This window comes from Alligator sinensis, unplaced genomic scaffold, assembly GCF_000455745.1.
Source record: "Alligator sinensis unplaced genomic scaffold, ASM45574v1 scaffold469_1, whole genome shotgun sequence".
NCBI lineage: Eukaryota > Metazoa > Chordata > Crocodylia > Alligatoridae > Alligator > Alligator sinensis.
In genome coordinates this window covers 827,078-843,240 of record NW_005841934.1, presented here as the reverse complement: position 1 = coordinate 843,240, position 16,163 = coordinate 827,078, and the positions used below count along the sequence as shown (strand labels likewise).

General features: G+C 51.5%; 1 protein-coding gene across 6 annotated transcripts in view; it reads right to left on the bottom strand.

The window, feature by feature from the left end:
* Positions 1–852: 852 nt before the first annotated feature.
* PRICKLE2 (prickle planar cell polarity protein 2) overlaps positions 853–16,163 on the bottom strand; it is a 155,951-nt gene continuing 140,640 nt past the window's right edge. For all 6 annotated transcript variants that reach the window (XM_025199000.1, XM_025199001.1, XM_025198998.1 and 3 more), the window contains one exon: positions 853–2,680. In XM_025199000.1, coding sequence (XP_025054785.1) covers positions 1,812–2,680 — 869 coding nt within the window. In that variant the 3' untranslated portion in view covers positions 853–1,811. The remainder of the gene's footprint in view (positions 2,681–16,163) is intronic.

Here is a 16,163-nt window from a genome sequence, read left to right as displayed (position 1 = left end):
TTCCCGAACCGTTATAAAGAGTGCAAATGTACGGCCCAGTTCCACGACTGGATCTACAAAGGCATCAGGGGCTTGCCCAAGTGGATCCAAATACAGGGACTAGAAGTATAAAGGTCTGTAGGCATCTAAAGATGTAGTGAGGCTGCTTAATGAGCTCTACCAAAGTTGCTAAGCGGGTTAAGAGTCCTAACGAGCGAACGCTTAGGTGTGTTTGCAAGTCACCTGCTTACCTGCATCTTTAGATACCCAAGTCTCTTTGTAAATCGGCTCCTTCCACCACTGACATCTATGGGAATTTTGCCATCGACTTCAATGGGAGACAGGTGTGGCCTTGAGACCCTCCTACATACAGTACCAAAGGCTGTGAGTCGGCCTCGCTGGGAACCAGTGAAAGAAACTGTATACATCCTACAGTCCTACAGAACATCTGCCTCCTTCCTTGTCCCACGGGGGAACGCAGTGGGACACGCCTCGATGTCTGTACCTCAATGGTTTTAAAGCATATAGAGAAAAACTCACGTCCACCATAACACAATACACTTGAGTCCTATTTATATAACACTTTACCATGTTGATGCTTTTGGTGGTTTGTCCTAGCTCCAAACAATGGGCTCGATCCCGCCCCGGGGGTATGCCCTTCGCAGGCCAACGGACCTCACAAGTGGAGCGCGCCCCCGGGGCAGGACGAAGCCCGCTGTGATTAGTTTGCATTTGTTTAGTTACATTTTAGGTAGTAGGCAGTGTTGAAGATTTCACTTGGTAATGAAGAGCAGTTAACATAATCCAGGAAACTAGAGCACCATAAGACAATTCTATACTCAAAACAACGTCATGCTGACATCACACAATTGCACCATTTACACTTTTATTTACTTCAAAGAATAGTTCAAAGTTTAGCAACTCCTCTACAGAGATGTCAAATTCCTTCTCCAACTTTGGTTGTTTAAACTTTGCAGACATTTGGTAGTTTATTCTCTCCTATTTGACAAAAGTCACTCTGGCCATTGTAAAGACTCCTGTATCTGACAGAGAGAGAAAGAGAGAGAGAGAAAGAGAGAGAGAGAGGACCTGAATATCACGGGTGTGTGCAGACTGCAAAATGCCACCTAGGCCCTTTCAAGATTGACTGAATCAGAAATTGTTCTTTATATTTACCAGGAACAAAAAGACTTTAAAAAAAGAAACCCAGACTCTCACTGACATACTTAATGAACCTCCTGGAGAAAGGAAAAGGGATTCGAAAGTACCATTCGTTTAGCTCGGGCCGAACACAGTTCTGAACGTGCATGCAGTTTCCCAGTGACTCCTAAGATATAGAAATTCCTCTGATATTACAAAATACAAAAATATTTTCTCCAAACTCTCATATACATTGCATTTACAACAATCATGGAAATAACTTAGTCTCCCATCCGGTCTGAGAGGCAAATTACTTACCAAAATGGGTGACGAAAACAAGAGCGCATTTAGGAAAGCACAAGCTAGTAGCAAACTGCTGATTATAGTAAACAGTGGTAATTAAAATGTATGGACTAAAAGGCAAGGGACAGGATTCAGGAGGGAGCGGGAAAATACTAGGTAACTAGTACAGACTAAAGTGAATGTTTTTTTTTTCCCCCAAAGTAAAATGTGCAAAATATATTCACTTGTGCCAACGAATAGGACTATTTATAGAAGCCAGGCTACAACCTTCTTATAAATCCCCGGTCTTCAGGCCTTTCTGTTACAATAAAAAGCGCTTATAAGATCTAGGACAGTGCAAGTTTGGGAGTGAATCTACATTCTCGGCAGGCTCCCAGGCCGCCACGCTGTTAGGATATGATACAGTTTTTGCTCTTTTGCCTCTTCCGGCTGTGCAACTGTCCCCTGCTGCCCAGCGTGGAAGACTTGGGCATGCTGTACGAGCCGTACTTGTGGAGGAGCCCCTCGCTGGTGACGTACCGGAGACGAGTGGGCTGGGGAATCGGCTCCCCGAGGAAGTAGCCTTCGTTGTCCGACTCCGAGGAAGAGGAGCAGGTGGAACACCAGTCGTATTCGGCAAAATAGGGCCCCCAGCGCTCTCCGAGGTGGTTCTGTAGGGCAAGGTCCGACACAGTCCTTGGGCACTGGCCATACACATCCCGGCGGGAGCCCTGCTCCATGGCCTCTCTGCAGCTCCTCTGGGCCACGAATTGGTCATAGTCCTCTCGGGCCCGCAGCGACGGCCGCTCTTTCAACCGGCAGCACTGCTCACTCGCCAGGTGCAGGGCGTTGTCCGAGCGGGACCGCCGGGACCGCCGGGGCTTGTGGGGGCGGCAGCGCCGGTCGTCATCCCGCTGATTAGTCCGCCGACGTGTGTGCTCACTCATTGGGGGGTGCCTCGCACCGTCCTGCCCGGGCACGGGGTTCCCCGACATCCTGCTGTCGTACTCGAAGCTCTGGTGCAACCTGCCCTGTGGCGGCCTCTCCCTGTAGCCGAGGGGGTTGGCGAGGCCGTGCAGGTTGGGCTCCATGTCTTGGTACTGCTGCATGGACAGGAGGCTGCGGACGGATTCGGCGCTTCGAAACTGCACTGAGGAGTTGAGCGTGCCCATGTTGCTGAGCTTCTCCGAGACATTCATCCCAGAGTCCTTGCTTAGGTCAGGCATTGAGAAGCGAGAGAGATGCTCCTGGCGCTTGGCACCACCATCTGCAGAGAGGCCTGGGGGTGGAAACAAGAGGAGACGGTTAGTCAAGAATGCCAGTTTTCTACCACAGACGCGGCAGGCGGGAGGCCAGCACCTGGCTTGAGATCAGGGTTGAGATACCTCCACGTGAGGCACCGTCAGGATTCTCCAGAAAGAGCCTGGTACCCGCCCTGCCAAACCATGGCCCTGGCCGGATGCTGCCTGTAAGACACCTGTGCTTTCAAATCACTGACCATTTTTCAAGACTTGGGCCCCGCTTCTTTCCCTCTACCCATCAGATTAGGAAATGAGGCCACCCCTAGAAAATGTTCTTGTTGCTTAGGCATCAGCCTCAGACCTTCTGTCCTGTACTGGCATGCTGGAGCAGCTGCAGCAATGTGCTCATGCTCCACTCAGAAAGGTGGGTAGTAGCACGGGTATGATGCAGCTCCTGGGAGAAAGTGCTGCCCCAACCCTTGAGCAAACCCGCTGTACTCTCAAACAGAGGAGAGCAATGGTGTGTGTGCATGTACATGCATATGTGCAAGCATGCACACACACACTCCAGAAGAAGGCAATGCGCTGCACTGTAATCAAATGGTGACTGCTAGGTAATTCACACTTGCCACGAGGCTGAGGCACAAGACCACCACCGTGCATTAGTCCTGGTGCAAGACCACCACCATGCAATAGTCCTGAGACCTTCGTGGAACAATCCCCTAAAAGGTAACACGATGGTGCAATTCAGCAAAGCTCCCAGCTTTGAGCCCTGAGGGGAGTTGTGCTCCCACAGAGCCAGGCAGAGTCTGCTGGTGCCAAAAGCTAGAGAAGACAGTCTTCACCTCCTGTAGATCTGCCAAGCTTGGAGATGGGATTCCAGGCCTCTTCCATGTATTATGCCAAACCCAACTGCTTGCTTGAACTAGCCTGGATCCCCACAGGGATTTCTTATCCTAGAACCACAGGATGGGTGAACTGAGCCCATTGCATTAGACAGACGGAGGCGATAGCAAACAGACCAGAATCCAGCAGATCCCTGCAGCCGGCTGGCTGGAGCGAGCATCGAGTCAGCTCAACACGCTCTTTGGAACAAAACCCGAAGGCATCTCACGCCCTCGCTAGTCCCTTCCCAGCCTCTCCCTGGATTGGCTGGGGAGCTGGCAGCGGTAAACGCTTGTGTTGCAGTCCCAGGAGGACACATTCCCCACAAGTTATTTCCACCGAAATATATTTCGCCCCAAATCAACTGCAGAGTGTTTACCCTGGCATGTTCTCCTTCTCATCTTTACCCTTTTTTTTCAGCCAATCTTTCTGCGCACACAAAGCTGCAAGAGCTCAGCGGCATCAGCGTGATTTAAAACACGACACACACCCACCCACCCACCCCCTTACGCAATCGCCAGGAATTTACGGCTTTGCAAATTAATGTACAAAGCCCATTGCAAATAAACCACTTGGCTTTTTCTTTTTTTAATTAAGGTTTTGCATAAATTTCATGCAGAGCTCAGCATCTCTCTAGCATGACACGGCGTCTGACAAACTTTCAGGCCAAATTCTGCTGTCAGGAACCCTGACTTAAATCTGGATTGAAGCTGTCAAAAATCACAGCATTGCTCTGGACTTTGGCCCTTAACGTCTCGAAGAAAACAGCAAAGACAGGCTAAAATTTTCCTAACCCAACTGTGAATGGAGCCAGTGGGAACGCTGCCACTACAGCATTGCCAGGTCTTGCAATTGCATCATGAGTCTTGTGATACCGGGTGCTTTTCCTCAAGCCACAGGGGCAGAAAGACGTCTTGTTAAGAAATGATGCTCTCGGCCGCTAGTTCAAGCTTCTGGAGCTAAGGCTGGTAGGAAAAGGCTACAAAAAGAAAACGTGCCCTTGAACAGCTCCAAAGGACTAGAAGGCAAGAAGGAAAATGGCACTGCATTTTTAATTTTTAAGTGTTCAGGTTTTCCAGCCCCTCTCGTGACTTGGAGAGGCAGGAGACAGACTGTTTTGTCCAAAGTGTTGGGAATGGTCGTGCTGACAACTGGATGAACCCCCCCATCCTGGACTACCTGTTTAGGGGTCTTGCCTTCTACTTCCCCCATCGCTTTCATCCTTCCTTTCCTCGTTTTTGTCACTACTAGTGACATTTCAGCTGCACGTGGATCTTTCCTAGCCTGAGCCGTGAGCTGCTGCTTGTCCCCCATGACTGTCGCATCAGTCATTTCCCCAACAACCACTTCTGGGAGACCACAGCAGGCGCCGTACGGCACCACGTGATGTGTAAGCAACTTCTGACAGACAGCAGGAACAGCGCCACGTGGCATAGCCGTCGCTCCCAGCCCCTCGGCCAATTTTGCCAACCTCTGCCGAGCAGCTTTGACCACATCCTGTGTCCCAGCTAATCATCACCGCACAAAGAACCAGCTGGGGATTTTCCTTGGACACACAGCAGCAACATCTGGCAACCTCCCCCTACCATGCTGCAGCTATGATTATCTTTTATAAACCCAGCGTCCTTGTATCCCTATGGCACGATGACAATGTTTGGCATCTAGGGAGAGGTGCATGAAGATAGAGGAGCAAGAAAGAGCAGAACAGCCTCCCCCAGCAGTCCCAAACACAGTATACAGTAAAGGCAATGCCAGTGCTACAGCTCTTGCTGCGCTCCAACGATGGATTTGTAAAGGGATTGCCGTGGATTTCAGAGGCACCAGGCACTTTGCAGAGTCCACCCCCTCCAACAGATCACTCGCCAGGTGCAGGGCGCTGTCCAAGCGGGATAAACCGTGAACCTGCGAGCAAGACTGTACATGGGGAAGGGGGCAGCATATGTTGGCAATGCCATTCAAAGATGAGAATGGGAGAGATCCTTCATGGGCATCGATCATTAGGTCAAAATGGAGTTTCCCTGCTGCAGAACCAAATTAATAAGCAAACAGCGAGGCCACGCAAGTGCTGGGTTGTGGCAGCCACGAGCACGTCCCGACGGGGTGGACAGTCGGGTGGGCCGCCCGATGGGCTGCCAACACGTCAGCACGTGGGGCATCCAGCTGAGAGCATCACCACCGGACCAGAGAAAACAAACAGCGTGGCAGAGGGCAAGGATGCCCGACTGGTACTTGGCAACAGCTCAGGAAGGGCAAAGCAGCGGCTCGCATGTGAAGGGGAAGTGACAAGATGCATGTCCTCGTGGGGAGGACAGATGCGGGCGGAGGGAGCACCGGGCAGAGCTGCAGAGCCAGCCTCCTTGCTGTGCCCGTGCTCACCTGGAAGGCGTCTGCGTACGCCCCGACCGGCAGCAGGCGAAAGCAGCATGTTGCAACAGCGCCTCGCCCTTGCGTGCTTCAATACCTGCAGCCCCTTTGTGCTACTGCGCTGGCTGGCTGGCGCGAGAGGCGGTGAAGCCAGTTTGACCAGTTAGTTGGGAAATCCCTCAGCACAGCGGGGAATCCCTGGCTCAGTGCAGGGCTGAAACAAGCTCTAGGCTATGCCCAGTCTTCGGGGACGTGGCTGGGAGAAGGGGGCTTTTTCCCAGCCCCATCGGACAGGGACATCCAGGTACAAATCTGAGCAGCCTTTGAGCTGCTCTGATTTACATCAAGGTGCAAAACGGCTCCAACACCGAGTCTCTCCTGAAGCAGATCTCTAGCTTATTCCAGCATACAGCATGCTCTTTGATAGAGGTGGGGTTTCGCTAAAAAAGCCCCAATCTCCACACCTTTTACACCGTGCCCCCCACTGACTTGAACGATGAAAATCTCAGCGTGACAAAGCTTACCTCTTCAACTGTAGTGAAAGGCAATGCCTCTCCACATGCCTGGCTGTAAAACACATGGAGCTATTTCATTTTTGGCGAGCGGGCTGCTGCATAGGGAACCAATTACTGAACACAGGGCCGGGGATGCATACATGATGCATTATCAAGGTACGGAGCTTTATCAGCACTTACTTGGACTTTGGGGGCTCTTCCTCCATGGAGCCTGATGATAATTAAGTGCACACATTTGAAGAGCTGGAATAGCTGGCGAATATGTTGAGTGTAACTTGAAGCCAGCCCAAGGATGCAGACTCTTATTGCTAGCCAGCCCCAAAGCGGGCAGGTCAGGGTGTATTGCCGAGTATAACACCACCATGCACGCTTGAAGTTGGTCACCTGCATATTGTTGCTGAAACTCCTCTGAACTTGCTCACTAGTGGGTCCCTGGTCAAGGTGGAAGCCAGCTTTCCACTGCAGGTTTTATCCTAACTCGACCTAACTTTGCTGAAACTAAACCCGATCCACCTGAAAAATCACACAAACACAATCTCATGCCCACGTAACATTTTCCGATGGAGTTCGAAGCAAATTGGAGAAGGTGTTTGTGAAATGTGACGGGTCAAGAACTGAAGTGGGCTTCACTGCTAAGACATTTTCCCCACACACTGGCCTTATAATAGCTCAGAAAATGACTAGTTTGATCTAAAAACCTTGGCAAAGTGGGGTGCTTTTCACCAATAGAGATTGCTAAGGGAAGAAACCATCTCATTAGTGCAGATGTCAGGAGCTCCAAAGGTGTACAAAGCATGGATGCGCGTTCGGGGACGTTCCTGCCCACACGACAGGGGATTTCTAAACCATGTAGTGTTAATTGAGCTTGGCTGCTGGGTACGGCTCAGTGCTCCAAACTATGATCCTATCCCCACTGAAGCCAATGGGAGATTTGCCATTGATGCTAACGGAGCTAGAATTTGACGCTGTGTCTGCATTAGCTTTGAGGAAGTAAAGGTTTTTCTTTGGGCAACACTGGCTCAAACCTCTTGGGCACAGTCTAGATCTAAGAGAAACCCTGAAATGTTCAATAATGCCAAAGTTATGCCACTTGCTGCTAGTGAGCGAGAGGTGCTCTCCACCCCAGAAGCCGCTGGCATTGCAGATGCCTCATTACCAAAGTGCTTTGGGTATCTCCTAAAATACTACGCACGTGCCATTAAGTCAGGCGTCTACGCGAGCCTTTGCAAGATAAGGCTCTTGCTCTAATGATGCTGAATGGTAATGAGAACTGCTTAATTGAAACACTATTAACATATATTCTGCTTAATAGGGATAACATTTACCTAATGCCAAGCAAAGTGGCGTCTAAGCAGATGGCTCAAATGTTAACTCTTTACTGTCCTCAATGTCAGCATTAATCCTAGTCATATCTGCAGACCCCTTAGACATAGCCTGTGGACCCCCAGTGGTCAGCAGGCCACAGGTGGAAAAGCACTGCCCTACGTGAAGAGTAGAGCAGACACAAATGTGAAGTTAAAGCCATTTCAAGAGTGATGGCGCGGTGTTTCTATACCACCAATGAATGTACTGCTTATGTTGCTCTGTGTCAGGCATCAGTTATTTCAAAATGCAGGTCTGATCCTCCTAAAATACCTGTATTTACTTAGGGGCACCTGAGCTCCTGCATAATGAAGTGTTGCATCTGGAATCGCACTTCATGATTTGATCAAGTGCATGTAACACTGGGAGCCAGAGAGAGGGACCCTGCCATGCAGAGGCTATTTTTCTATTACAGAAACCTGAGAACCCATTTCCCAGAGACCATTGCAGGGAGCGGGGGACGAACGCAAGCCCAGGACTGGGGCAGGCTTTGATTTTATGTGCATCAGGTCCCTCCCCCTTCACCTCCTTCTGAAATGTCCCTTTTGGCTGGGATTAAACCACCCCCCAGCACTGGCTCTCAAAGCCTGGCAGCGAGGGAGCAGGAGGGATGGCGGTGTTGCCAGGCTTGCCGTTCACTACTGCGTTCCTTGGCTGCAAGCAGGTGGCTTCCCAATGCTCCCAGAGTGTGGCACAGGGCAAGAGCCTGCCTGTCTTGTTGGGATGAATCAAGTCTAATTTATTTAATGGATGCACCGATCTTGCCAAAACACCGGGACATTGCATGCCAGGGCCATGCTCTGAGCCCCTGCTGATGCTGGAGTCAGGGGACATTTTCTCCAAGCAGGAGTTTTGGTGACTCGATGATCACCCCCTCTCTCTCCCTCTTCCAAAGCAAAGGCAGCTTGCCCTGGTGCAACACTTCCCCGTAGTTACAGCCCAACACTACTGTAGATATATGGCACTAACTCAAAGGGAGGCTTGTCCCTTTGCAGGGTTTGCTTCCCTTGCACCAGGTTAAAGTGTGCTGTGACAAATCCTGTTTCGTATCAGTGCAGCAAAACCACGTTGGAGGGTTGCACCGGTCTAAACTGCCCTATGCAATCACCAGTTCACGTATCACTAATACAGACAGGTCCAGCTGATGGTACCTGTGTGCACGTGAAAGCTATGGAAAACTGCAAGCTCTAGACGGACACACACGAAAAGCACAGCCCATGCCGGGAATCACCTGACCGCTGATTCGGTACGTGGCAAACTGGTTTCAAGTTGGCTTAAAAAGATCTGTGAACCTTTTGGTTCACGAGACCCGAGGGGAGCTGTGCAAGGATTTTGTCCCACCATTTTGCCCCATTGCATTCTCAGTTGTACCTGCCTCCAACAGCAAGGTGAATGTGGCCAGATGCCCTGCACGGCCCCTAATTTGCAAACTAAACCACCACAATCCTTCAAACTAAACCTGTAACCCTCAATGTAAAGGCACATGGGGGAAGAAGTGATGTCTGTGCCATCTTTAAGGCCCTAATTCAGCAACACCCTTAAGCGCACGCTTAGAGCCTGCTGAAGGGAACGAGACTTAATCCTTGCTCAGCTCTTTTCTGGAATCGGAGCCAAAAGGAGTGCTGAAAAACGACGGACAGATTTATTACTCCATTTACAAACAGAACCCTTTGCCGCGGCCCCGGTTCATTATGCTCCCCGCCGAGCGCAGAAAGGAAGCCCTCCGGACGCCGTAACCAAGCTCTGAATCGCATTCAATGCCCAGCCCCGCATGTGGTTCCAAAATCTCCGAGCCCTAAGTTGTGTTTGTTTAACTGCGACATCTGCAGGCACGACAGACCAGAAGGGCCTTTTAAGCTCTCTCGTTGGCAAAGCTCCCTCCCCACCTCACCCTCCGAAGCTGCTGGGCTCTGGCTTCCCCTCCAGCGCGAGGCAGACGCTTTCCAAAGAAGCCCTGGCCCGTGAAACGGGATTTATTATAAACCCAACCCTAGGACTGACGAGGAATTCAAGGGAAGGAGAAGCAGCGCTGTCAGGGACTTGTTTATAGCACCACCTCGCTTCACTGGCGAGTGACCTTGGGATTTGCAGGAAGAATAAAAAGGGAACGGTTATATAACTGAAATAGCTGAGAGTAAACAAGGTCGGGAGGCTTGCAGCGCACAGAAAACCAGCGAGCCTGGCAAGCTGCTCGTGTTCCCGGGATCGGCTGCACGACTGGAATTCGCTGCCGGATTGCAATGGTTTCAGCGCGGCGGTCTCGTCGCAAACAGCCCCGATGCACGAGAAAACATGCGCCGGTGCTGGAGGGGTTTGAGCCGGGGATGCAGAAAGCAGGCACCGGTTTGGACAGAAACTCCAGGGCTTCTCGCAACAGCCTGTCTGCGGACAAGGAAGGGGTCGCTCTCCCCTCGACAGCACGGACCTGAGAATCGTGAAGCAAGCCTGGGAGGGAAGGGGCGGGCAGAGCTCTCCCATGCTAACACTGGGTTTTACTGCTCCCCATAAAACAAAGCAGGGTTCCAGCTTGGAGACCATAAAATTGTGGCATGGGAAGGGTGGGAAGCTCGGGCGTTTGATGTGCGGCAGAACAATGTCCACTTGCAAGAGTCCGTTTCGGTCTCCCTTGCCCCGGTTTCAGAGCACACGCTTCAGCCCCTTTGGTCTCACAGCAAACGAGCAGCCCAGTGCTCACCAGGCGAGCTCCGACGACAGCAGCGCGGTATGCGCGCCCGTGATGGATGGGTGTCTCGGAACGCAAACAGACTGCCGGCCAGACTCGCAGGGCGATGTTTATAATCAGAGGATGAAAAACAGAACGGAGGCAGGAATGTACTGCTTTAGTGGAAACACCTTGATCTTGTTGTGTTTGAGAGGAGAAGCCGTCTTCCCCTTAGCTTTGGAAGTCGCCTGCGGGCCTGAGTTAGGCACATGGGGATCTGCAGGGATGCAGGCAGGTTAGGTGTCCAAGTTGCAGCATATCTGCTCAAGTGCTGCAGACGACTACATGTTCATTAACATGCCTTCGATACTGCAGATTTAGTTTTGTACTTCCTTAATAAAGTACTAAGTAAATGCTCAGTGCCTAAAGATACTGTGCAGTAGCACTGGTGCACGGTTATTTAGTGACACTTTACTGCGCATTAGCCTAATACTGTGCTATTAGCACGGGTTTTGCCGTGACATGCTACTGTGCAGTGTTATTAGGCTAACGCGCAGTAAACGTCTCATGTAGACGCACCCACTGAGCAGGAAAGGAGGAAGGAACCTGGAAGGGACTGAGCTTCTTGAAGAAGAGGGAAAGGAGAAAGACAGCGACAGCTGAATAGAGCTGGGGTATTAAGAGTGCCTTGCTGCATAGCCCGTGGTGTAACCCGCTCTGATAGGAACACTTCCTCGCCGTGAACTCTAGCAAACTTAACGGCTCCTCAATGAAGGCAAAGAAAGGGGAGCAAATGACTTAGGAGCAAGCTCCCCAGAAGCATTCAGTGTTGGTTTAGCTTATGCCCAAACTGGCCCATCAGGAGGAGAGAGTTCAGCCCACTCCAAGTGCATCTGGAAACCCCTGCCCAGCGTCTTCAGCTGTCTTTATATAGAAAGCAAAGGAGAAAGAAAGTCTGGAGTTTGGTGAATGCACATGCAAACCCCTTCCTGACCTGGAGCAAGAATGGGACAAACGGGGACAAGAGCCAAGCAATGCGCGGCAGGTCGGTGGAATCACCAGGGGGCTGACGCCGGCCAAGAGAGGGAGGGGACCGCACGGGAGCTGCTCCGATAGAGCACAACGCTGCCTGCTGGGACACCTAGGATGGTGGGCTCCTCCTAGCCGGCTTGGCAAAGGGAGGACGAGCTTTGTCAAGGGGTTTTCCCAGGCTTTTTGCTTGCCTCCGAGTGCACATCACCTGGGGCCTTCAGGGAGCTCGCAACACAAACCGCAAGGGAACCTTGCCCTGTTGAGACACTTGCTGAAGTAAGCTCTGCCCTGGTTTACACCCCATGCAATCTGCCTTGCTCCAGGGCCTGACGCTGGAGCCACCCCTGAGCCACGCAAGGGCAGGCCGTCTGCCGTGCCGCTACCCTTGGTGCAGCGTCGCCAGCTCCGGGGAGCTCCCACTCCTCAGGGCACGCGTCAAACAAAGGGACCGTTATTTGACAAGGACAGTGAGCCTGCAGGTATTTTTGGAAGCAGGCAGGACTTCTGCTGAAACGACGGCTTAGGGGCAGCTGAGAGCAGCGGTTATTTCCCTCCGAGCTGGGAGGCAGGCTCGGTGTGTTCCCATCCCTGTTCAAGACGACCAAAGGGAAACCGAATAGGGAAGGAGAGACAAGGAGCCCGTTCCCAAAGAGTGAACTGCAAACGTCTTGCCGTCTCAGCTGGCCGGTTGGGCACAGCCCCGTCCAGGCTCCACCAGCGTCGGGCAGCTGCAAAGAGACAGCTCCTTGCTCCGAGGAGCCCGGGTGCCACCCTATGTGTTCGCAAGGGCACGGGCTAGAAAGACGGCCTGGCGGGGGCATTACAAATGCTTCAACCCACTCTTTCTGAGACCAAATATTGGACTTGTCACTTAGATCCTTGCCAATAGCTCGGCGGGGACTAGAACGGCTGTCAAGCAACCTCATTGCAAGGACACAGGGATGGGGCTGTGCTGGGAAACTACCATATTCACATCTCTCTCTGGTCTATTTGCTGGGTCCGTTCCACATCGATTTAGGACATTCTCATCTCAACAAGTCCAACCTTAGCGGGGTGACAGCAGTGAAGTCTGAGCCCCACTCAGCTGTGGATTGGTGTTGGGGTGGGTGGGAAAGGGAAACAAGGCCCACCCTAAAGGGTTTCTTTCCCTTTGCTGAGGCATGAGTCTAAGTCCCATAAAAGCTCCTGGAGATTACGGATGCACTGGGATGCACTGAGGCGAAGAGGAGAACAGAGACTTAGTGGATCTAATTAATCTGCAAACAAGACAAAAAGGCAGGGTTACAGCTCACACTATAAATTTAGGCAGGGAATCGAGGTCTCAATTAAGGTACGGGACTATCCAGGGACTGACAGCAGAGCACGACTGAGCACTTTAAGCATGGCTGCTTAGCGGGTGTTGCCCCTCAGATCGGCTTAACACCCTGGCACGTGTCTGAACTGGGAATTTGCTTTAAAGAGATTAACTAGAATCTGTTTAGCGAGAAAGTCGGCGGGATTTCACTCAATTCCTGTGGGCGAAAAGCCCCGCTTAAATATGGCACCGTTCTTGTGGGTTTGCCCATGCACCTGATTTGCTGAATCGAGGCCTCTGGTCTCTCCATTTAGCTTGTAGATTCATCTGTATGATCAGACCCTTTCTAACCATGCACTTGCACAGCGCCTAAAGCAGCAGGTTGGGGTCTCTGGGCTGAAATCCAAATACAAGACTGACAAACATAGGATCGCATGACAGTAGGGTTGGGAGGGACATCACGAGGTCGTCTAGTCCAACCCCTGCTCAAGGCAGGATCCTTCCCAACTAAGCCATCCCAGGGTCCATCCGACCTGCTCTTGAAAACTACACAAACGGGCCTTGGCTGCAGGTGGGAATGGCAGGTAGCCTTCTGCCCACTGCAAATGGACTCTAGCTACACCGCTGGCTTTGCTGTCGGCTTCATCCAGCACCTCCTAATTGCTGGTTGAGCCATAATCGAAACGAGCCTGCCCATCAGACGTTGAGATGTGCCACGTAGGTCAGAGATCCATTTATTTCCCTCCTTCTCAGGCCTTGCCTGTCTCATCTCCTCGGGTGGTAGAGAGGAGGGACTGCTTCCTACTTGATATGCAACGAGGCCCAGATCTCCCTGGGAGCCTCTAAAGGTTACTATAACACACAGTATTACATTATTATTATTATTAAAATGATCAGCACCTAATTATCACCAGCCGTTGGTGGCTTAATGCTTTCGTCACAACCTGAAGCATCCTGAACAGTGCTTAAAACCACCCAAAACCAAGTAAAAAGGAATGGATGCATATCATGCCTTTATATATGAAGCTCTGGCAACTCAATATTACTTTAAAGGGCAGGGTTTCATGGATGCCAATGGGAGTTGCATGCCTTTGAAACTTGCCTACTAAATGTTTTTAAGAAACGATGCCTTAAAATTGACCACAGAGATATTCTGCACTGTAATAAAGAAAACATTGCTTTTCCCCTCATCTCTCGAGGTCTGTCTGGGTAGCTTGTTATAGCTCCACATGATGAAACAAGCCATTTAAATGTTTGTACTGCACTCGCCTGGCCTCAGCGGTTGCTAGGGTTTGCTTATGCTGACAAAGTGGACATATCAGGAGGCTTAAGGCTAGGGAGGTACCAGGGTGAAGCTGACTGCTAAAAGCAACTGATTTCTTCCCCGTTTTTATATTCCCTTTTTTAAACGAATTCTTCTGCCTTTTACCAGCCTCTTGCAGGCTGTTTTGTGCTCAGCTCATGCAGACTGTGTGAGAAGCTGGTTGCGAAGAGAGACTGTTTCGGGTCCAGGTATGGTGCTGGCAAGCTTCCCTACATAAAGCCTGTCCCAAGGGGACTGGAGAAACTGGGGGAACTCACAAACCTGCCAAACTCCCCAAAAGGCAGTTCTCAATGCCGGGTGCTACCAGGGCACTTGAGAAATCCTCGCTGCCTTGTCCCTCCTGCCTTTCCAGATGGGTTTGGTATGGGCAAGTAATTAGTGCTCACCCACAAGGACTAAGCAGGGCCTGCAGCGCCTAGCACCTCGGCTGATGAGAACAGCAGCCCGCACGACCTGGCTCTGAATAAAGTCCAGACAGTTTGTTACGAAAGGAAAGGCAGAGAGAGGGACTGGATTTCCTAGGCAGTGGGGAAGGAGCTGAACACGCCTGAATCCAAACACAGCTCAAATGAAAGGAAAAAAAGATAGGAAAGAAACAAGTAAAGTAAATGTCTCCGGCCACACTTTGTATGGTTTTTTTTTCCTTGAGGTTTTGGGTTAGCAAAAGAGGTTAGCCGTCGACGATGGCCGACTCCAGGAACACCCCGTAGCCGTGAGGTCCAAGGCCCACGCAAAGCCCCATCTGTGCACCAAGGGGTTGCATTCGCCCAGCCCCAACAGCTTCACTGCCTAGATATTGTTTGCTGCACCCGAGAAGCAATGAAATGCAACGCAGGCTGAACGCTTCATCTGGACAAAGTTAGGAGAAAAAGGGACGGTTACGGACAGCAAGGGCTGGGGGCTTCAGGCTCGTTAAAACAACTAGAAGAAGAAAAAGTGGGATGTATTAACTGCAAAGGAGGAAACCCTCAGCAAAAAAATGCTCAGCACCATCGCGTCCGACTTGAAACAAAGGAGAACAGGCAAAGGGGGTTAACTGTAGGTTACATTTCAGAGAGCTTCCATATAATCCTCGCCCCCAACTCTGCAAACTCTCGGGCCTGGAATCTGTTTCTTCTCCAGCAGCTGGCACCGATTTATTCTCTTCTGAGCAAAGGACGGATTAAAGAGCAGGGAGGCATTTGTTCTGAACAGCACCAGCAAGCCAGGCCACGAACAAGGAATTCGGTCTGGTAAACAAACGCACAGAAGCAAAGCGGGGAGAATTCGAGGCTTGCAACCCCCCAGTGCCGGGCTGTTGGGAGCGACCGCTGGCCAGCCCGCACCTCCATGTCACAGAAAATGCATGCCAGCCAGGCTAATACCAACCAGTTGCTGCCCTCCTGCAGTCGGCGCAGTTAAGGGGCATTCCCTGACTTGAAGGGGAGTTGGCATGTCAAATCTCTGCTGCTCCGTCCCCAGCCCACCTCCTCCTTGGCACTAATTCATGTGTTGTCAGCAAGGCTGCCGCACCACTGCCTCTCTCCAGTCGGCTGTCGCAGCACCAGGCTGCTTCCTCCAGTGACCAGGGGTGAGCAATTATTTCAGGTGGAGGACTGCTTACCAAGTTCTGGCAAGCTGTTGAGGGCCGCATTTCCCTCGCCGGTGCAGGGAAGCAGGAACAGCCCCACAGTCCCAGGCCAGAAGCCTCTGCTAGGCAGGGGCTTCCGGTCGTGGAGACGGGGATTTGACAGACTTTGCTGCTGGGTCCTGCTGCCAGCTTCCCCTGGGTGCTACAACCCCTGGCTCCTGTCATTTTTGACAGGCAGCCAGGAGCAAATAAATATTCATTTTCTAATTTTTTTAGGAGCCCCCAGACCATATTTTGCCCGCCCCTGCTCCAGTCCCTTCACCTGATGGCTGGAAGGCAGCAGCAAGAGCTCTGAAATCAAGGGGCATCCCTGGACCAGGCCCTGTGCTGGGAGTCCCTTGACTGTCACACATGCCACGTTCTCTCTCATTGCCCGTGTTTTTGTACCGCCTGAGAAGAAGCAGCTTTGTCTTCTCCTCTCCTTCCCTGTCCCCTGAGGCAAGCACTGCCTTT